Genomic DNA, 23,727 nt, shown 5'->3' on the forward strand with positions numbered 1-23,727 from the left:
TTCAGCAGGTAGATGACAGCATCATCCACTCCAATGTGCGCCTGGTAGGCAACCTGCAGGGGATTGAAGGCTGATTTGACCAGGGATCGGAGGTGGCCAGTACTAGGCTTTGGGTCTTCATGGTGTGTGAGGCCAAGGCCATTGGACGACAGTCATTCAAGACTTTCAGTCGGCCCCTCTTGAGAATTGGAACTACACACAATGTTTTCCACACATTCGGGATCCTTTCCAGGCTGAGAGTCAGATTGAAATAGCACTGGAGAACTCCACACAGCTGCTCAGCACACTCCATCAGGACCCTGTGGTTCACACCATCCGGTCCTAATGCTTTGCTGTGTCTGAGTTTCCCCAGAGCCCTTCTCACCTGCTCAGTAGTGAAACTGAGTCCACAATGACTGGGGAATGGGTGGAAGGTGAGGGCTGGAGAAGGTGAAGATCAGGACAATAGCAGTTGGTATGTGGAGGTGTGGATGGTAGGTACAAGGGAAGGAGAAGATGTAGACAGTAGCAGTCTGTGTTGTTCATTCACGTGTTGAACTGGACAGAGGAGAGAGGAGTGGCGTTGGTGCTCAGGGAACATTGGGGGTCTCACCACCTGGTCTGGTGTGCTGGGGGGGGGCGGGTGGAGAAAAGAGTGAACAGGAGGGCAACTGTCAAACCTATTCAAGAATGTTTAATTCATGAGTCTACTCACGGCTTGGCTGATTGAAGCCAGTGATGTTCTTCATGCCTCTCCACACCTCCCCTGTGCTACTCTGCCCAAGCTCGTTCTCCAACTCTCTCCTGTATTTCTCTTTAGCCAACTTGATCTTCTCCTTTAGCTCCCTCTGCACATATTTCAATTCCTTCCTGTCTCCTGATCTAAAGGTACTCAAACAGTCACAAATTTCTTTTCACTCTCATGCTTGCAGAACCAAAATGAAAACATAGCTTACATCCTACCAAACAGTACCTATGATCTATTGTCAGATCGTGGACTGAATCACCAACATGGGTAGAACTAAGTCTACATGCAGAGTAAATGGCTAAAAAAAATTCAGAAAAACAACTTGCCATTTTAAAGTGTATGCACCTTTCCTGAAATTAGGCAAACGTACATTAATATACACCAACATATGCTCCCAGCCACACTCTGACAAAAATTGATCATACCTACAAACTCCACAAAGGGTTTAAAAGGCTATCAACATAGAAAAGTAACACATTTACATCGATGGTAAAGGAACCATTTATTTATATTTACTTATTGACATACAGCCTGGAATAGGCCCTTTGAGCCATGTCGCCCAGTAATCCCCCAATTTAATCCTAGCCTAATCACAGTACAATTTACAATGACCAACTAACTTACCAACCAGTATGTCTTTGGAATGTGGGAGGAAACCAGAGCACCTGGAGGAAATCTATGTGGTCATGTACAAACTCCTTACAGACAGCGGTGGGAGTGGACAAGTTAGCAAACAGGCAGCCAGAGTTGTGCATCTTTGATTGAGGGACATGAGCTTAAATACCACTATGGCAGCTAAGGAATTCATATTCAATCAAATTTGCTTAATTTTGGAAATTTAAAGGTAGCCTCAGCAATAAAAGCCATGTAACTACTGAAATTTTGCTGAAATCCATTTATTTCTGATGTTTCTGCTGAAAAGAAATCTCATTCTCACCTGGTCTGGCCTGTTTGTGACTCCAGACGCACTAATGTGGTGCCTTTTAATTGCATCCCCACTTGAAAGGAAATTATAATTGTCAATACGAATGGGAATTATCAGCATGTAAACCAGGAAAGAATAAATTGAAGGTATTAAGATTTTTCATACTTTCAGGAAAACAGAATTTCTAAAATGTGGTCAAAATCATTATACAGCAATATTGCAAATTGATTTTAAAACCAACTACAGTATAGGATTTAATTAGAAGCAATGACCAGAGAAATACAAGTTACAGCTGCTGACAAACTTATCACAAGCAGCAACTACTATTCTCAAATACCAAATTATAAGAAAATCCCCTACAAAACATTGCAGAACACAGGATTATATGATTTCAATGAAATTAGATGCTCTCCTGCTTCGGTTCACAGTACAAAAGCTTTAGACGAGCAAGAGTAATATTAAACCTTTCAGCTTAAGGATTTACAAAAAAAATGAACAAACATACCATTTTGTAAAGTGTTAAACAATCCCGTGTCTGTTAACAGAAAGTGCCATATATATGGACAACCACTATGACCTTGGTGAACATCACAAGCGATTAGGAATGCAAGGTACACAACAGCAATCTGAGCTAAGCACCAGATGACATATTTCCCAAGGACGTTGTTTGGAGAATTTTAAACACCTTACTGCCTTCCAGGCCCAACATTGAAATCAACGATTTCGGTCATCTAGCCTTTTGACTTCTATTTCCAGTATTCACAATCTTCCTACTTCCCTGCCCTCCCCCCAATTCTTCTGGCACTTTCAAATTCCATTCCTCTCCTCCCCTTTACACCTATACCCAGCCGTACCCCTTGACATTCTCCAACCTTCATCACCCTCTTTCAGCCAGTATCACTACAACTGTTATCTTTCATTGTTCCTGTCCCCGATTCCGCCTCTGCAAATTAAAACTTTTCTTTCAATTTCTGGTGCAAGTTATCACCACTTAAATGTTACCTTAATTTTCCCTGCACAGATATTGAATATTTCCAGTATTTCTGATTTCCAGAAGCTGCAAGAGCTTTTCAAGAAATTAACTTTGATTACAAATAAAATATCAAGAGTTTGTAAATATAATCAGCTTTATTTTGTAGCAAAATATTTTATGTTTTAATAAAAAACAATTCCCACACTTTATTTTTCAATAAATAGACAACTAACAAGAAAGATATATGAAAAGCTTTCCGTCTCTGGGTTTGTAGAATTTAGTCTGGTTTTAAAAGATACCATCGGGTAGGATGGCTATAATGGAGCAGCAACAAGGAACCAGTCCGTTGTTAGCATCCACCAAAGTGAAAGCAGGTCTGTTTGAAAGCTCAGCTGCATCAGAGAACAGAACGGTACTTGCATGCAAACATAATCCAGACTGCACAGGCAGACTCAGGGTATGGGTACACTCTCACTCGGACAGCAAGTCGGACCTGGTCTCCTCGACAGCAAATTATTTCTTCACAGAACGGAGACCTAAAATAGATATGGGGAGAAAAGATTAGAATAACCCAGTGGATAGTGCTCTCCCAAATATGCCTGGGTTCAAGTGCTATTTTGTACAGCTGACCATAAAAATCGAGGTTGATGCTGGAATCCAGTAATCAGGGAGTGTTGCATTATCAACTTGTTGAGTGAGATGTTAGAACAAGTCTGTCACCCTTCTGAGAGAGAGGCAAAGACTGAATATTATGATTTCAGAGAATCTAGGTGCATTGGCCAATATTTGTGCCTCAGTCAACATAGGTTATCTGGTAATTATCTTACTTTTGTTTGAATGGTAGAAGACACTCGAAAGAGAAGATGGATACTCCTGCTTCCTTTGTTTTCACTCCTATTATGTTCTTAAGACAGTTTATCTAAAAGGACCCTTCCTTGAAATCTGTTCAGAAATGCCTATTTTTACATTGTTTACCTGGTGACGTTTTTACTAATGTTCAAGTTCAGAATTTAACCTACTTAAGAAATTAGGTTTGGCAGAGCCCCGATGTACTTATCTTCAGACAACACTGTGATAGTGTGGAAACAGCTCCCAGTTCACAGGCCATCAGATTGATTGAATTAATGTTCTAGGAATAGTCATGTGAATGGCTATTTTTGGAATTTTAAGAATTAAGTATTACATCCCTGCACTATAAACAAGCTACTGTTGTACCTTTTTTTTTGCATATACACTTCATTTTTTTTTAAATAGTGACTTATCTGGAATCTTATCCATTTTACTGGCCAGAAATGTTACCATTGCAATCAGATTTATCTGAAAAAGGTCAGCTCAAGAGAAAGTTAAACAAATGGCAGAACTCTCAACTCTCTTACCCAAAGAAACTGAGAAGTGAAAACTGGCATCCATACCCCTTTGGTTTAGAGGATTCCAATGATTTTTTGCCTCCCATCTCAGTCCTGACTGCCCAATCCCTTATCTTGATTCGATGCATTGGAATTCTAGACTCTCCAGCCAGAAGAAAGACCCTTTTAGCCTCTACCCTGTCAATCACTGTCAAATTTGTAGGCCTTGCTGACATTACCTCATTCTTCAAAGCTCCAGTGTTTACAACCTAATCTTGCTCAGTCTTTCCTCAGAGGAGAAACCCCTCATACCAGGAATTGATCGAGTGAATTTATCCTCACCAATTTTAATTCAAGCACATCTTTTAAACATGGAGACCAAACCTCCACCTGATATGCCAGGCACGACGTACCAAAGCCCGATAAAATTGTAGCAAGTTTTTTTTATATATAATTTTTATTAAATTTTCAAAAAGATTACATGAAAAGATAAAATCTACCCCCCCTCCCCTTAACCCTCCCCCCCCATATATAAAGTCCTACCTAAAAGAAAGAAAGAAAAAAAAAGAGCCGCCTGGGTATTGGAAGGTTTCCACACGCTCCATGGGATTCAAAATAAATTTGGTATAATTATTCGTTACTTTCCCCAAGTAACCAAATTCTTTGTCGGAGCACTTAAATATGACATCCTATCTTTTGTAAATAAGGGCGCCAAATATTCAAGAATGTTACATAATTATCTCTTAAATTATAAGTAATTTTTTCAAGTGGAATAGAACTAGCCATTTCATTATTCCAACGATCCATACTTAAATACGAATCAGATTTCCAAGTAACTGCTATAGTCTTCTTAGCTACTGCCAATGCAATTTTTATAAATTCTTTCTGATATTTATTCAATTTAAGTTTCGGTTTTATCCCTTCAATATCACCTAATAGAAATAATACAGGGTTATGTGGAAGTTGAATTCCAGTAATTTGTTCCAATAAGACTCTTAAATTTATCCAAAAGGGTTGAATTTTAAAACAAGACCAAGTAGAATGTAAAAAAGTACCAATTTCTTGATTACACCGAAAACATTTATCAGATAGATTTGAATTTAATCTATTTATTTTTTGTGGTGTAATGTATAATTGGTGTAAAAAATTATATTGTACTAAGTCGAACATTTATTGTATTTGTCATACTGTCCAAAGTCTTGACCAATTTATTTCATCAATATTAATATTCAGATCTGTTTCCCATTTTTGCTTTGACTTATGGGTTCCTTGTTTAATTGCCTGTTCTTGACTCAAATTATACATACAAGAAATACATTTTTTAATTTTCCCTTTTTGAATTAAAATTTCAATTTCATTAGCTTTTGGCAAAAACATTGCTTTGGCAAAAACCCAGCTTACCTATTAAGTAAGCCCTTAACTGAAAGTAACAAAGTATTATTAGATATTTTATATTTATCCTTTAATTGTTCAAATGACATCAATATACCTCGCTCAAAACAATCTTCTATAAATTTAATCTCTTTTTGGTACCAATTATATAAAAGTTGATTGTCCATTGTAAAAGGAATAAGTCTGTTTTGAAACAAAGGTCTCCTTGCTAATAGAGATTTCTGTGTTTCCTTATCAACATTTATCTTATTCCATAGATCAATCAAGTGTGTTAATATAGGAGATTCTTTCTTTTCCCGTATTCATTTAGATTCCCATTTATATACAAAATCTTCAGGTTTATTTTCTCCTATCTTGTCTAGTTCTATTTTAATCCATGCTGGTTTTTGATCATCGAAAAAAGATGCAATAAATCTAAGTTGATTTGCTTCATAGTAATTTTTAAAGTTTGGAAGTTGTAACCCTCCTAACCTAAATTTACATGTCAGTTTTTCCAATGATATTCTTGACATTTTACCTTTCCAAAGAAATTTTCTCACAGATTTATTTAACTCTTGAAAAAATTTCTGTGGCAATTGTATTGGTAATGTTTGAAACAAATACTGTAATCTCGGAAATATATTCATTTTTACAACATTGACTCTACCTACTAATGTTATTGGTAGTATCATCCATTTGTCAAGATCTTCTTGAATTTTTTTCAATAGTGGTAAATAATTAAATTTATATAAATTCTTTACATCACTATCAAGTCTTATACCTAAATACTTTATACCATTTACCGGCCATCTAAATTGGGTTACTAATCGACATTGACTATGGTCTCCTTTAGTAAGAGATAAAATTTCACTTTTATCCCAATTTATTTTGTAACCTGATACCTTCCCATATTCATCCAATCTAGAAGATAATTTATGTAACGAATGTTGTGGGTTTGTTAAATAGATCAAAACATCATCGGCAAAAAGATTAATTTTATATTCCTCTTGGTTAACTCTAAAACCCATAATATCTGGATCCAATCTAATTAGTTCTGCTAATGGCTCTCTCGCCAATACAAATAGAGCAGGTGATAGTGGACAACCTTGTCTAGTTGACCTTTTTAGCTGGAATGGTGTTGAAGCAAGTTTTTTTTTATTATTGCTCTACCCTCGCAAGAAAGGCCAAAAGAATTGTTCATTATACCAGCACGATGGTGAGAATGGGAATAGAACAGAATTAACATAACCCAATTTCTATCTAATAACACATTCTACACAGTACTTGCATCACGTCAAATAAAAAAAGGGTCATGGCTGACTCCAGCAACACCTACGTGGTACAATAAGTGAAGCATTTAGCCAAGATAGTGAAGAGCTGTCGTCTATCAATGGATAAACTAAGATTCAAAATAACATTGAACAAATGTACTTTAAATTTAAAAATCTTAAAATTCTGGAAAATAGAGGGGCGCCCTTTCAAAACAGATGCGGGGAAATTTCTTTAGCCAAAGGGTGGTGAATTTGTTGCCACATGCAGCTGTGGAGGCCAGGTAGTTGGGTATATTTAAGGCAGAGATTGATGGGTTCTTGATTGGATATGGCATCAAAGGTTACAGGAACTAGGGTTGAGGAGGAGAAAAAAAAAGGATCAGCTATGATTGAATGGCAGAGCAGACTCGATGAGCCAGATGGCCTAATTCTGCTCCTATGTCTTATGGTCTTCTTAATAGTCAGCCATGAAATGTTATAAAATTTCAAAGCTGTTTCTCTCTTCACAGATGGTGCCTGACCTGAATATTTCCCATCATTTTGCATCCTATTTCAGATTTCTTGCACAAACAACATTTTGCTGAACCTCAAAAGTTGAAGCTTCAGAATTCAAGATTCATTTATTATCAAAGTATAAATTATACAACCTGGAGATTTGCTTGCTCATAGGTAACCATAAAGCAAGAAACCTGAAACAATCCAATTTAAAGTAAAAAAAAAGATAAAAATAACAAAATAAAACACTCGATATGCAAGAGGAAGTAAAAGAAAGTATCAATCATGCAAATAATTGAAGCGAACAACAGCCCTCCGATCCAAACCTTGGAGCAGCCCAGTGTAGGCACAAAGCCTTGTTTATCAGTTCATCATATTAGCGGGCATGGAGCACAGCAGCCAAGGCAGTCTTCATAGCCTCAGCGCCATGGAGATGATCTTCGCAGAGAACAAGCGAATTCAGTTCTCGTCCTAATCAACACCTTGTCTTTTCAGTCTATCTGGGCGGGTGTTTAAATTGACCCGACGATGGACAGCAAAAGGCACTGCACCCTGGAGAGAGGAGTGAAGATCATAGAAACATAGAAAACCTACAGCACAATATAGGCCCTTTGGCCCACAATGCTGTGCCGAACATGTACTTAATTTAGAAATTACCTAGGGTTACCCATAGCCCTCTGAACTCCATACACCTGTCCAGGAGTCTCTTAAAAGACCCTATCATATCCGCCTCCACCACTATCGTCGGCAGTCCATTCCACACACTGTCCACTCTCTGCATAAAAAACGTACCCCTGACATCTCCTCTGCACCTGCTTCCAAGCACCTTAAAACTATGCCCTCTCATGTTAGCCATTTCAGCCCTGGGAAAAAGCCTCTGACTATCCACACGATCAATGCCTCTCATCATCTGATACACCTCTATCAGGTCACATCTCATCCTCTGCCACTCCAAGGCGAATAGGTTGAGTGAACTCAGCCTTTTCTCATAAGGCATGCTCCCCAATCCAGGCAACATCCTTGAAAATCTTTGCACCCTTTCTATAGTTTCCATATCCTTCCTGTAGTGAGGTGACCAGAATTGAGCACAGTACTCCAAGTGGGGTCTGACCAGGGTCCTATACAGCTGCAATATTACCTCTCGGTTCCTAAATTCAATGCCACGATTGATGAAGGCCAATGCACCATATGTTTTCCTTAACCATAGAGTCAACCTGTGCAGCAGCTTTGAGTGTCCTATGGACTCGGACCCAAAGATCCCTCTGATCCTCCACAATGCCAAGAGTCTTACCATTAATACTATATTCTGCCATCATATTTGACCAGCAAAATGAACCACTTCACACTTATCTGGGTCGAACTCCATCTGCCACTTCTCAGCCCAGTTTTGCATCCTATCAACATCCCGCTGTAACCTCTGACAGTCCTCCACACTATCCACAACACCCCCAACCTTTGTGTCATCAGGAAATTTACTAACCCATCCCTCCACTTCCTCATCCAGGTCATTTATAAAAATCACGAAGAGAAGGGGTCACAGAAGAGATCCCTGAGGCACACCACCGGTCACTGACCTCCATGCAGAATATGACCCACCTACAACCACTCTTTGCCTTCTGTGAGCAAGCCAATTCTGGATCCACAAAGCAAGGTCCCCTTGGATCCCATTCCTCCTTACTTTCTCAATAAGCCTTGCATGGGGTACCTTATCAAATACCTTGCTGAAATCCATATACACATCTACTGCTCTACCATTAATGCGTTTAGTCACATCCTAAAATGTTCAACTCGGCTCGTGAGACACGACCTGCCTTTGACAAAGCCATGCTGACTGTTCCTAATGATATTATGCCTCTCCAAATATTCATAAATCCTGCCTCTCAGGATCTCCTCCATCAACTTACCAACCACTGAAGTAAGACTCACTGGTCCATAATTTCCTGGGCTATCTCTACTCCCTTTCTTGAATAATGGAACAACATCTGCAACCCTCCAATCCTCCGGAACCTCTCCCATCCCCATTGATGATATAAAGATCATCACCAGAGGCTCAGCAGTTTCCTCTTGCCTCCCACAATAGCCTGGGGTACATCTTGTTGGGTCCTGGTGACTTATCCAACTTGATGTTTTCCAAAAGCTCCAGAACATCCTCTTTCTTCATGTCTATATGCTCAAGCTTTTCAATCCCACTGTAAGTCATCTCTACAGTTACCAAGGTCCTTTTCCGTAGTGAATATTGAAGCAAAGTACTCACAAAGTACTTCTGCTATCTCCTCCGGTTCCATACACTCTTTTCCACTGTCACACCTGATTGGTCCTATTTGCTCATGTTTTATCCTTTTACTCTTCACATACTTACAGAATGCCTTGGGGTTTTCCTTAATTCTGCTCGCCAAGGCCTTATCATGGCCCCTTCTGGCTCTCCTAAATTCATTCTTAAGCTCCTTCCTGCTAGCCTTATAATCTTCTAGATCTCTATCATTACCTAGCTTTTTGAACCTTTCATAAGCTTTTCTTTTCTTCTTGACTAGATTTTCAACAGCCTTTGTACACCACGGTTCCTGTATCCTTCTGTCCTTACCCTGTCTCATTGGAACGTACCTATGCAGAACATCATGCAAATATCCCCTGAACATTTGCCACATTTCTGCTGTACATTTTCCTGAGAACATCTGTTCCCAATTTATGCTTCCAAGTTCTTGCCTGATAGCTTCATATTTCCCCTTACTCCAATTAAACACTTTCCTAACTTGTCTGTTCCTATCCCTCTCCAAAGCTATGGTAAAGCAGATAAAATGGTGATCATCATCTCCAAAATGCGCTTCCACTGAGAGACCTGACATCTGACCAGGTTCACTTCCGAATACCAGATCAAGTACAGACTTTCCTCTTGTAGGCTAATCTACATATTGTGTCAGGAAACCTTCCTGAACACACCTAACAAACACCACCCCATCTAAACCCCTTGCTTTATGGAGATGTCAATCAATATTTGGGAAATTAAAATCTCCCAGCATGACAACCCTGTTATTATTACACCTTTCTAGAATCCGTCTCCCTATCTGCTCCTTGATGTCCCTGTTAATATTGGGTGGTCTATAAAAAACACCCAGTAGAGTTACTGACCCCTTCCTGTTTCTAACTTCCACCCACAGAGACTTAGTGGACAATCCCTCCATGATTTCCTCCTTTTCTGCAATCGTGACACCATCTCTGATCAGCAGTGCCACGCCCCCACCTCTTTTGCCTCTCTCCCTGTCCTTTCTGAAACATTTAAAGCCTGGCACTTGAAGTAAGCATTCCTGTCCCGAGCCATCCAAGTCTCTGTAATGGCCACAGTATCATAGCTCCCAGCACTGATCCACGCTCTAAGCTCATCCGCTTTGTTCATGATTCTTCGCATTAAAATAGACACATCTCAAACCATCAGTCTGAGCGGATCCCTTCTCTATCAGCTGCCTATCCTCCCTCTCGCACTGTCTCCAAGCTTTCTCTATTTGTGAGCCAACCGCCCCTTCTTCCACCTCTTCAGTTCGGTTCCCACCTCCAGCAATTCTAGTTTAAACTCTCCCCAATAACCTTAGCAAACCTCCCTGCCAGGATATTGGTCCCCCTCAGATTCAAGTGCAACCCATCCTTTTTGTACAGGTCCCACCTGCCCCAACAGGTCCCAATGATGCAGAAATCTGAATCCCTGCCCCCTATTCTAATCCCTCAGCCACACATTTATTCTCCACCTCACTTTATTCCTATACTCACTGTCGCGTGGCACAGGCAGTAATCCCAAGATTACTACTTTTGAGGTCCTGCTTCTCAACTTCCTTCCTAACTCCCTGTAGTCTGCTTTCAGGACCAGAGAGCACACGAAATTGGCTTTCCCCTCTGATCTGGGCTGGCATTTAAATTATCTAATCAGCCCATTCTACCTCGCATTAGGACCTAGGCACTGCTGCTGTGAAAGGCTCCAGGCCTAGACCATGTTACCCAGCAACTTGCATCGGGCCCAGATTTCACCGCCCTGCCTGAAGCTGCTCTCAAGCTCTTCAAATCAGCTCGGCACTTGAACCTATACTTCTGGGGTTGTCTGATGGAGTCTTGTTCTTTTTAATATATCCATTGACAATACAGTTACCATGGTGGATATCCAATACTGCAGCCAAATTTTCCCTCTAGATAATTGGACACTTAACAAAAGTGACATGAAGCAGATGAACAAAAGCAAATAATTTAAAGAATTTTAAAAGTTTAATAATGCATTATTGGGCTTCTTGCAATTGCAACTATTAGAATTTAACTTCGAATTATAAAGTGCAAGAACAGACTCGATGGTGCCACACACCAACCCCAACCTACCCTCTTGTCTCAATTGAATTTGTCTCCACCAATACCCCAGATAGTGCATTCCAGGGTACCCACCACTCTCTGTACAAAAACTTTGTCCCACACATCTCCTTTGAACTTGCCCCCTCTCAACCTTTAATGCAGGCCCTCTGGTATTAGACATTTCAACCCAGGGAAGAAGATACCAGCTGTCAACTCAATCAACGCCTTTCATAAATCTTATAATCTTGTCAGATCTCCCCTCAACCTCCACCACTCCAGAGAAAACAACCTCAGTTTGTTCAACCTCTCCTTAAAGCACGCGCCCACTGATCCAGGCAGCATGCTGGTAAACCTGTTGCATATATTCTCTAAAGCCTTGACATCATTCCTATAATCTGGCGAGTAGAAATTAATACGATACTCCAGATGCAGCCCAACTACAGGTTAATAAAGCTGCAATCTAATTCCTGACTCTTGAACCTAATTCCTCAACTAATAAATATGCCAAATGGTTCCTTTTCCACTTTATCAACCTGTATAGCCTCTTTAAGAGAGTTATGAACCTGGACCTCAAGGTCGTTCTGCACATTAACATTGTCCTTTACATTTGGTTATCCCAAGTGCAACACTTCTCACTTGGCTGGATTAAATTTCATCTGCCTCTTCTCTGCCTATCTGCAACTGATCTATCCCTTTGTATCCTTTGCCAGTTTTCTACATTATCCACAACACCACCAATCTTCGTATCATCTGCACACTTACTAATCCACAATCAACATTTTCATCCAGTCATTTATACAAATCATAAATATTAGATCAGAGTACAGATTCCTGCAGAACACCACTACTCATAGACCTCCAGCTAGAATAAATCCCATCAACCGCTATCCTCTGTCTTCTATGGCCAAGCCAATTCTGAATTCAAGAGGCATTTCATTGTGGATCCCATGCATTTTAATTTTCTGGATTAGCCTCCCATGAGACTTCCAGTAAGATGCTTAGGTGCAGTAGCCACTCTGGGTCCAATGAAAGGTGTTTATGCTTGTCCTGTATGTCTTTTTTCACTGCTGGATACTAAGAACATCAAGCACTGCAGGACTATCTCATCAGCAAGTTGCTTGATAGCATTGAGCTGGACTTACTGCGTACTGTTGTCGTGCTGTCGTCTGGACTTGACGTATATCGTTGGACAGTGCGTATTGCAAGTGATCATCTTGGACGTTTTTATTGTGATCACACAAACCTGTTAGACATTGGTAATGTAGAATACTGCAAGTCCAGTTCACTGGTTCATTAGTGAGACCAACAGCAGGGAAGCTTCCTTGCCTCAGTTATGGTGAGGACTAGGCTGAGGCCATGTTGCAAAGTTGAGGGCGGGCCCCTCATGTTGGTGCTGCCCTCTGGTGTTGGCTTGGCAGAAGAACAAGCTAGATCAGAGCAACTTACCATCAATTCTACAGCCATGACTCTCAGGGACTTGAACTATATTTTTTTTCCTTGTGACTCTTTTCGGAAATTGTAACCATATGTGTTATTTGTGCTACGTGCTGTTGGCAATGTGTTCGAACCTCAGCCCCAGAGGAATTCTGTTTTGTTTGGCGATATTCATGTATGGCTGAATGAATTGTCACCCATCTTATTAAAATCCAAGTAGACAACATCCACAGCTCAATCACCATTATCACCTCTTCATATACAATGCCTGTAAAAAGTATTCACCCTGCTTGAAAGTTTTCATGTTTTATTGTTTTACAACATTGAATCACAATGGATTTAACTTGACTTTTTTGTCACTGATCAACGGAAAAAGATTCTTTCATGTCAAAGTGAAAACAAATTTCTACAAAGTGATCCAAATTAATTACAAACGTAAAACACAAAATAATTGATTACATAAGTATTCACCCCCTTCCGGTCAGTATTTAGTAGATGCACTTTTGGCAGTACTTGCAGCCTTGAGTTGTGTGGATAGCTCTCCATCAGCTTTGCACATCTGGATAATGCAATTATTCCCTATTCTTCTTTACAAAACTGCTCAAGCTCTGTCAAATTGCATGTGGATTGTGAGTGAACAGTTTTTTTCAATTCAAGCCACAAATTCTCAATTGGATTGAGGTCTGGACTCTGACTTGGCCACTCCAGGATATTAAATTTGTTGTTTTTAAAATCATTCCCATGTAGCTTTGGGACGCTGTCTTGGTGGAAAACAAATCTTCCCCCAAGTTGCAGTTCTCTTGCAGACTGCATCAGGTTTTCCTCCAGGATTTCCCTGTATTTTGCTGCATTCATTTTACCCCTTACTTTCACAAGCCTTCCAGGGCCTGCCGCAATGAAGCATAGACCTAGCATGATGCAGCCACCACCATGCTTCACAGTACAGATGATATGCAGTGTTTGGTTTATGCTAAACATTGAGTGGAGTCTAATGGACAAAAAGCTCAATTTTGGTTTCATCAGACCATAGAACCTTCTTCCAGCTGACTTCAGAGTCTCCCACATGCCTTCTGGCAAACTCTAGCTGAGATTTCATGAGATTTCTACCCCCCCCCCGCCACCCCACCCCACAACAGCGGCTTTCTCTTTGCCACTCTCCCATAAAGCTGCAATTGGTGAAGCACCGGAGCAACAGTTCTGGTATGCACAGTCTCTCCCATGTCAGCCACTGAAGCTTGTAACTCCTCCAGAGTTGTCATAGGTCTCTTGGTGGCCTCCCTCACTAATCTCCCTCTTGCACGGTCATTCAGTTTGAGGACTGCCTGCTCCAGGCAGATTTACAGCAGTACCATATTCTTTCAATTTTTTGATAATTGACTTAACTGTACTCCAAGGGATATTCAACAAAATTTTCTCGTATCCATCTCCAGACTTGTGCTTTTCAATAACCTTTTCACAGAGTTGCTTGCAGTGTATTTTTGTGTTCCTGTGTAGTTTTTGCCAGGATACTGACTCACCAGCAGCTGGAACTTCCAGATACAGGTGTATTTTCACTACAATCAATTGAAACACCTTGATTGCACACAGTAATCTCCATTTAACTAATTATGTGACTTCTGAAACCAATTGGCTACACCATTGATGATTTGATGTATCGTATTAAAGGGGGTGAATACTTACATAATCAATTATTTGTTTTATATTTGTAATTAATTTAGATCACATTGTAGAGATCTGTTTTCACTTCGACAAGAAAGAGTTTTTTTCTGTTGATCAGTGTCAAAAAAGGCGTATTAAATGCACTGTGATTCAATGTTTTAAAACAATAAAACATGAAAACTCCCAGAGGGGGGTGGTTGGTGTGAGTACTTATTAAAAATAAAATATAGGCACTGTAACTCAATCAAGTCAGTAAGATGTGAATTGGCACACACAAAGCCATGATAACTGTCCCTAGTATTAGGCTATGGTTTTCCAAATGTTGATAAACCTTATTCCCCAGAATCCTCTCCGGTAACTTACCTGTCTCTGACTCACCAGTCTATAAATTTAAGGATTATTTCTATTTTCCATCTTGAATAAAGGGTCAACATTTTCTACTCACCAGTCCTACAGGACTTTGCCTGTGGCCAGAGAGGACATAAAGATAATGGTCGAGAGTCTAGCAATCTCATCTTCTGCTTCTCTCAGTAAGCTGGAGTATATCTCATCAGTCACTGGGGAATTATCCATTTTAAATGTTCTTAAGGGACCCAACATTACTTCCTTCACTAGCTTGAAGTGCCATAGCAAGTTAGTATGCTCCACACTGATCTCCCTAACCTCCATGTTATTTTCCTTGGTAAATACTGATTCAAAATACTTATTCAGAACTTCATGCACACCCTTTGCCTCCGAGCACAAGTTCCCATCTTTAACCTTGAGTGGTTCTAGCTGATTCCCAGTATCTTCTTGCTCTTGATACATGAAAGGAATGCCTTGGAATTAGACCATAAGATATAGGAGCAGAAATAGGCCATTCAGCCCATCGAGTCTACTCCGCAAATTCTCTTTAATCCCACTTGGCAAAGACATTTCAAGACCAACCTGTTCCACCTCAACCCCACCCCCAACCTCTCAGTTTTCCTAATTTCCTTCACAACATAATTGCTGAATAACTTAAATTCAAATAATTAAATAAATCTGAAATTAAAAAAGTAAATTGATATGGGCACCAAGAAACTCACGGTCATAAAAAAAAACTATTTGATATACTCATGTCCTTCCTTTCCCAGCTGTTTCACTGTGACTTCAGGTCAGTTAATGGTTTACTCTTGAGAAACGAGAAAGCAAGTTATCTAGCGAAGATCTGCAGATGCTGGAAATCCGAGCAACACACACACAAAATGCTGGAGGAACTCAGTAGGCCAGCAGCAACTATGGAAAAGCACACAGTCGACATTTCAGGCCAAAACCTTTCAACAGGACTGCAGGAAAAATGCTGAGGAACAGATTTAACAGGTGGGGGGGAAGGGGGGAGAGAATCACAAGGTGGTTAGTGAAACCTGGAGGGGGAGGGATGAGGTAAAGAGCTGGGAAGTTGACTGGTGAAAGAGAGGGGAAAGGGGATGGGAATGGGAAATGGTGAAGTGGGGGGGCATTACTGGAAGTTTGAGAAATTGATGTTCATGCCATCAGGTTGTAAGCTACCCAAGCAGAATACAAGGCGTTGTTCCTCCAACCTAAATGTGGCCTCATCACAACAGTGGAGGCGGCTATGGATTGACATATCGGAATGGGAATGGGAAGTGGAATTAAAATGGGTGCCCCATGCAAGATTCCACTTTTTCTGGCGGACAGAGGGTAGGTGCTTGGCAAAGTGGTCTCCCAGTTCCCAATCTACACCAGGTCGCACCAATATACAGGAGGCCACACCACGAGCACTGAACAAAGTATGTGACCCCAACAGACTCACAGGTAGTGAGGGAGGAGGTGCAGGGGCAAGTGTAGCACATGCTCCACTTGCAAAGATAAGTGCCAGGAAAGAGATCAGTGGGGAGGGACAATCGGACAAGGGAGTTGCAGAGGGAGCAATATCTGTGGAAAGCAGAAAGGGGGGAGGGGAGGGAAAGATGTGCTAGGTGGTGGAATCCCATTGGAGGTGGAGGAAGTTTCAGAGAATTATGTGCTGGATGTGGAGGCTGATGGGGTGACAGATGAGGACAAGAGGAACCCTATCCCTGGTAGGGTGATGGGAGGATGGGGCAAGCGCAGACGTGCATGAAATGGAAGAGATGCGGTTGAGGGCAGCGTTGTGGTGGAGGAAGGGAAGCCCCTTTCTTTGAAAAGGGAGGACTTTCCTTCATTCTAGAATGAAAAGCCTCATCCTGAGAGCAGAGGTGGCAGAGACGGAGGTACTGAGAGGAGAAGGGAATGGTGTTTTTACAAGTAGCAGGGTGGGATGAGATATAGTCCAGGTAGCTGTGAGAGTCTGTGGGTTTATAATAGACATCGGTGGACAAGCTGTGTCTGGAGATAGAGATAGTGAGATCGAGAAAGGGGAGGGAGGTGTCAGAAATGGACCAGGTAAATTTGACAACAGGGTGGAAGTTGGTAGAAAAGTGGATGAAATCGACGAGCGGATGCAGGGAGCAACACCAATGTAGTCGTCGATGTAGCATAGGAAAAAAGTGTGGGACAGTCACCAGTGTGGGCTTGGGAAACAGACTGATCCACGTAGCCGATGAACAGGCAGGCATAGCTGGGCCCCATGTGACTACCCATGGCTACACCTTTTAGATAAGCAAATCATCTATCAAGATACAGATGCCTGGAAGTTGGTTTGTAGTAATTCAACCAAGTGAGTTAACAGCTGTTAATAAACAAGGCTTCTTTAAACAGCTATAATAGAATTCCAATGGATGATCACTGAGCTATTATAAACAGGACAGCAAGCTTCACATCTTCAAATTGCAACGGCTTTGCTATAGTCTAATCTATTCCCACTTTACTAATGAGTGAATTAGTGCATAAAATCTTAACTTGCTTCCATATTTGGTCAACATGAAAGACTTTTAACAGTGTATTTTACACCAAGGAACAAAATCACTTTCGAGATGCCCATGTATAGATTTTTACCTTAAGCATGTTGCAAAAGCTCTCCTGGGATTTCGATGCACAAAGTGAATTGGGAAACCTTTGAAAGTATGTCCATCAGGCACTGCTCGCTTGATAGCATCTTGGAACTCTTCATTGCCTGCAGACACTCCTGTAGTACGCTCAATCTCATATGCGGCAAGTGCAGGCGATAGCAAATAAGACAGATTGTCATCCCACACAGTGTTCAGACCAAGGTCCTGTTGAGGTAGAATCAGTACAACAAAGACTACCAATGAAAATAAATGACAAGTGGCAGCAATCCAATTATTGATTAAAATTTCAGGTCTCTTATCAGCTTGATAATTTGTTGATAATTAAACTAGATGTCATTAAAAGTTTGACATTATCTCAGCAGTACTGCCAAAGAACACTGATGTTTAAAAGAACATCACTAATGTAACATTCAGGGAAAGGTTTCACTAATAATTAGGTATATTATTCAAGTAATGATTTACTTGAATGATTTTTGGTTGTTATTACATATTATACTGCTGCTAATCTTGCAAACCTAATGTTAAGTCTTATTTATTTAGGGCAGGATTAGAGAAATTTTAAGTCCACACAAGTGGATTTTTTTCTGGCTATTCCAAATTAATATTTTGCTTCCAACATGAAATTAAAATTAAATTCATTTAACTTTCCAGACAATATTCTGATTACTCAACTAAAAATGAAACTAGTATTCTGCTTTATAGGGATTTTAAAACTTCTGTGGCAAATTTAACTAAATTCCTCAGGCAAGAAACCCTTAAAACCTGTATTGTAATATATTAAAATAATTGTTACATATATGTCACAAATATAAGTAATTCTTTTTGAAAGAGAAAATAGTGTGGAGGAGAATGCAAGAATTGGAACCAGTCCATTCAGCCCTTTGTATCTGTACTATCATTTTCATAAGCTGATCCTTCTATCTCCTTTCCTGCACGAACAAGGTTCCCTTATTATCTATTATCAACTGATTTCTGACTTAAATGAATTTAACAATTGAACCTCCATTAGTCGTCTTGGATAAAAACAAATTCAAAAATTCATTATCCATCTGGAAAAGAATTTTTCCCCACCTACTTTGAACTGCTAACACCTTATTCTGAGACTTGGCTCAAGAGACCCCAGCTAGGAACAACATCTAGCCAATTAAGAAATTATATACAGTATGTTTCCAACTCTCATTCTTCCAATCTGGTCTGCTCACTTCTTCATCACAGCAATCTATCTAGCGAACCTTTGTTGCACTTCCTCATTCACAAGAATATTCTTCATGTGTAGACAATACCTATACAGAACTTTTTCCTGAGCGCTGTCTTCCCACAATCCTATATAATTCCAGTAAAATGTCTTTATTCTTCCTCTCAAATCCTATGGAACTAAAGATCGTTACACCATTTGTCTTCCTAATTGCTTGCTGTTTTATATTGTTTCAAAAACAAAACATTGAATCACAGTGGATTTAATTTGCTTTTTTTGCCACCGGTCAACAGAAAAGAACTTTCTTGTCAAAGTGAAAACCGATCTCTACAAAGTGATCTAAATTAGTTTCAAATATAAAACACAAAATAATTGATTACACAAGTATCACCCACTTTAATGACACACCAAATTATAACTGGTGCAGTCATTTGGTTTTAGAAGACACATAATTAGTTAAATGGAGATCACCATGTGCAGTCAAGGTGTTTCAATTGATTGTAGTAAGAATACACCTGTACAGTATCTGAATGGTCCAACTGCTGGTGAGTCAGTGTCCTGGCAAAAACCACACCATGAAGACAAAAGAACACCCTAAGCAACTCTGCGAAAAAGTTGTTGAAAAGCACAAGTCAGGAGATGGATACTAGAAAATTTCCAAGTCACAGAATATCACTTGGAGTACAGTTAAGTCAATCATCAAGAAATAGAAAGAATATGTAAAGCTGTAAATCTGCCTTGAGCAGGCTGTCCTCAAAAACAGAGTGACTATGCAAGAAGCGGACTAGTGAGGGAGGCCACCAAGAGACCCATGCCAACTCTGGAGGAGTCACAAGCTTCAGTGACTGAGGTGGGAGAGACCTTGCATACAGCTGTTGACCAGGTGCTTCACCAGCCGCAGCTTTATGGGAGAGTGGCAAAGACAAAGTCACTGCTGAAAAAAAACTGACATAAAATCTCAGCTAGAGTTTGCTAGAAGGCATGTGGGAGTCTTTGAAGTCAGCTGGAAAAAGGTACTACGGTCTGATGAAACAAAAATTGAGTTTTCGGCCATTAGACTAAATGCTGTGTTTGGTGTAAGCAAAACACTGCATGCCATCAACAATGCACCATCCCTATCGTGAAGAAAGGTGGTGGCTGCATTATGCTGTAGGGATGCTTCACTGCAACAGACCCCAGAAGGCTTGTGAAGGTAGAGGGTAAAATGAATGCAGCAAAATCCTGGAGGAAAACCTGATGCAGTCTGCATGAGAACTGCAACCTGAGAGAAGATTTGATTTCCAGCAAGACGATGACCCCAAGCATAAAGTCAAAGCTACAAAGCAATTGCTTAAAAACAACAAAGTCCTGGAGTGGCCAAGTCAGAGTCCAGACGTCAATCCAATTGAGAATTTCTGGTTGGACTTGAAAAGGGCCATTCATTCACAATCCCCATACAATTTGATAGAGCTTGAGCAGTTTTGTAAAGAAGAATGAAGAAGGATTGCATTGTCCAGATGTGCAAAGCTGATATAGGCACCTATCCACACAGACTCAAGGCTCTAATTGCTGCCAAAGGTGCATCAACTAAATAGTGACTTGAAGGGGGTGAATAGTTATGCAATCAAATATTTTACGTTTTATACTTGTAACTAATTTAGATCACTTTGTAGAAATCTGTTTTCACTTTGACATGAAAGAGCCTTTTACTGTTGATCAGTGTCAAAAAAGTCAGATTAAATCCACTGTGATTCAATGTTGTAAAACCATAAAACATGAAAATGTTCAGGGGGAGGTGAATACTTTTTATAGGCCACACACATACACACACTCTAAGACAGGGGTCCCCAAGCTTTTTTGCTCTGCAGACCGGTTTAATATAGTATTGACAATATTCTTGCAGACCAGCCGACCCGGCGGGGGGGGGGGGGTTGTTCAAGTAGGGTTAAACTCACCTCAACATGTCTTTTACAGTTAGGGTTTCCAACTTTCTCCCTCCCAAATAAGGAACAAAAGTAGCAGTCAAATCCTGACGAAGGGTCCCGGCCCGAAACGTTGACTGTACCTCTTCCTATAGATGCTGCCTGGCCTGCTGCGTTCACCAGCATTTTTTGTGTGTGTTGACGAGACACTTGTGTTTACCCCGAGAAAGACTACCATAACCTCGAAGCCTTGCGCGGGCACCTGTGTGCGCATGCATGATGTTCGCATATGTGACGTGCACATGCGCATATGTGCCGATTTTTTTCCCATTAATTGGTTGTGCCTTAATCTTCTCAACTACACTGTACATACATTATTTCTACTTTATATAGGCTGTGTATTTATCATATCATTAATGCTTTTACTATATGTTAGAATTATTTTAGGTTTTATGTGTTATTTGGTAGGTTATTTTTTGGGTCTGGGAACACTCAAAAATTTTTCCCATATAAATTAATGGTAATTGCTTCTCACTTTATGCCATTTCCGGATGAAAGGTTTCATAGGAACGCTCTACCTTAGCGGGGGAAATACAGGACAAGGGCGGTCCCGTATGGGACAAACCAATTTAGCCCAATATACAGGATGTCCCAGCAAATACAGGACAGTTGGCAACCCCATATTCAAGTTCAACAGTGTGTGACAGGGAATGAGGAAAGGTGCAGCTGACTCGTATCATTTCCTCGCGGCCTGGTAGCACATGCTTTGCAGCCTGGTACCGGTCCGCAGCCCAGTGGTTGGGGACCGCTGCTCTAAGAGATACTTAACTGAGTAAAAGGTATCAAAAAAAAAAGGGAACTATCTTTGCCTAACCTCTTTCAGTTCCCTTGGATTGTTCCCATGGGCTGCAAAAAGGCTAAAGTGATGACAAAGGGAAATGAGAAATAACAGACATTTTAGTTGACAGGAAAGTTGCCTGTAAGGTATAATCAAAAAACAAACTTATCTACGTGGATAGATATATTGATAGAGCTTTCCAAATTGAATTCTGGAAAAGGCGACCATACTGACTTTGTTTTAAACTAAACTATCAGGATAGCAAACATAGGTAAACAATTAGGTCAAAAGCAACAGGGATACTTTAATGAGATAATTTGGAGGATGGGAGGACGCAAGAGGAAGACAAATTGGTCTGCTTCAGCATTGTACATACTGTGTAATATATGCACAAGGAGTTATTTATTACAATAGTCCTCTGTAATTAGAGGTCATTCTAGACTGGATAAGAAATTTGCAACATCAATGACATAGGTTGTGAATGCAGCCTTACAGTAGTACACAGGGATTTATCAATTATCAATGTGAATGCATTGGAGAAACTGCTCACAAATATATAACTGATTAAAAAAGACGTGAGTGAAAATACCTTAAACAAGAAAGCTCGGCTCTTGGTAAAACTTATGCATTTGGACGGCATCTGACAGTTACTTATTTTCAATAAATGTAGGAGAAATATAGCAGAAAGTCTGTGCTATCAGAGATTTTATCATGTAAAATCTCTAGCCTTCTTGTACTAACTACAGCCCTTCAGGCTGGATAGCCTAGCTTGCCCTTTTTCACATGGTAGCACACAGAGATACCTCATCCACTGGTGATCCAAATTACGGAAACTTTCCATTGGAGTTCCAAGAAAATAGTGAGGCTAGGACTGGTTTCAGGGTTGATTCTCATGTCAGGGTATCAAATTATATGCTGAAATGTTTGTATTGTACAGTATTCATCTATTAAATACAGGAGACAGAATACAAAATTTCCATCCTCTTTAAATAAACTATAAAAGAACGTCATTCAATTATATGTTGTATTTAAATAGGGCAGAAATACAGTCACATTACTGAAGATCTCAAAATACCATTATGCTTGTTTATTTTCATACCTTCCTGTGTTCTGAAATCAGACCCCTCAAAGCCAATTCAATCTCATTGCTCGCAACTGCTGCATCAATCGTTGGAGCACACAAAGGTGGAAATGGTGGCAATGAAATAGACGATCCGGGAGCACACACAGATCTTATGGCCTCTGTACTCATGGGTTTCCACTGCGATTCATCATTTAGGTCAAAGTGGCACAGTTCAACTGTGTCAGATGGCTGACAATTTGCATAAAAGCTCTGGTGATTGAAGAGGCAGCCGATTGAGCAATATGGATACACCCTCTTTGGTTGCTCTACTAATGGTGGGTCATCAGGATTAACAGGCTGGTGAACATATCTGTATAAAAACAAAGCCAAAAATCAACTTTAAATATACAGGAATATAACAGTTTCCCAACAGCGTGTTTGTATTAAATGGATCAAACATTGATTTTAAAGTCAATTAAATCATGACTAAATACATCTAACACTTCTCTAAATTAAAATAGGAATTGTCTGTAACTAAGATACAGATTAATAGAATTCCTTAGACAATCAGTGCTTGATCTATTAACTACATTTAATCCTCTTAAAGCAGTTCAAGCAACACAAGTGCATTAAACTTAGATAAAAAAGACATGGAATGTTAGGAGAATTGGCATGAATCAACAAATGGCAAGTATTGTTCAAAGCAAGTGATGACATGGGAAGGTGATGAAGTTTTGGGGTACTCGGAGGTATGTGACAGGCCAGTCAATGTGGTTTCCTTAAGGGGAAATTTTACCTGACAAATCTGTTGGAATGCTTTGAGGAAATAACACCCAGGATAGACAAAGGGGAGTCAGTGGATATTGTTTATTTGGATTTTCAGAAGGCCTTTGGCAAGTGCTGCATATAAGGCTGGTTAACTAGATAGAAGTCCATGATGTTTCAGGACAGATTCTACCATGGATAGAAGATTGGTTGACTGGCAGGAGGCAAAGAGTGGGAATAAAGGAGGCCTTTATTCGTTGGCTGCCGGTGTTCCACAGGGGTTAATGTTGGGACCATTTCTTTTCACATTACATGTCAGCGCTTTAGATAACATAATTGATAGCTTTGTGGCCAAGTCTGAAGACAATACAGAGGTAGGTGGAGGGGCAGGAAGTATTGAGGAAGCAGAAAGTCCGCAGAAGGATTTAGATTGGGAGAATGGACAAAGAAGAGGGAGATGGAATACAGT

At 40.2% G+C, this 23,727-nt stretch overlaps 1 protein-coding gene across 2 annotated transcripts in view; it reads right to left on the bottom strand.

Moving 5' to 3' along the window:
- Positions 1–2,783: 2,783 nt before the first annotated feature.
- cep76 (centrosomal protein 76) overlaps positions 2,784–23,727 on the bottom strand; it is a 75,868-nt gene continuing 54,924 nt past the window's right edge. For both annotated transcript variants that reach the window (XM_063040877.1, XM_063040873.1), the window contains exons 10-12: positions 22,530–22,863; positions 17,483–17,700; positions 2,784–3,161 (exon numbers count right to left, since the gene is read on the bottom strand). In XM_063040877.1, the coding sequence (XP_062896947.1) occupies positions 3,023–3,161; positions 17,483–17,700; positions 22,530–22,863 (691 nt within the window). In that variant the 3' untranslated portion in view covers positions 2,784–3,022. The remainder of the gene's footprint in view (positions 3,162–17,482; positions 17,701–22,529; positions 22,864–23,727) is intronic.

Source organism: Mobula hypostoma, chromosome 1 (genome assembly GCF_963921235.1).
Source record: "Mobula hypostoma chromosome 1, sMobHyp1.1, whole genome shotgun sequence".
Taxonomy (NCBI): Eukaryota; Metazoa; Chordata; class Chondrichthyes; order Myliobatiformes; family Myliobatidae; genus Mobula; species Mobula hypostoma.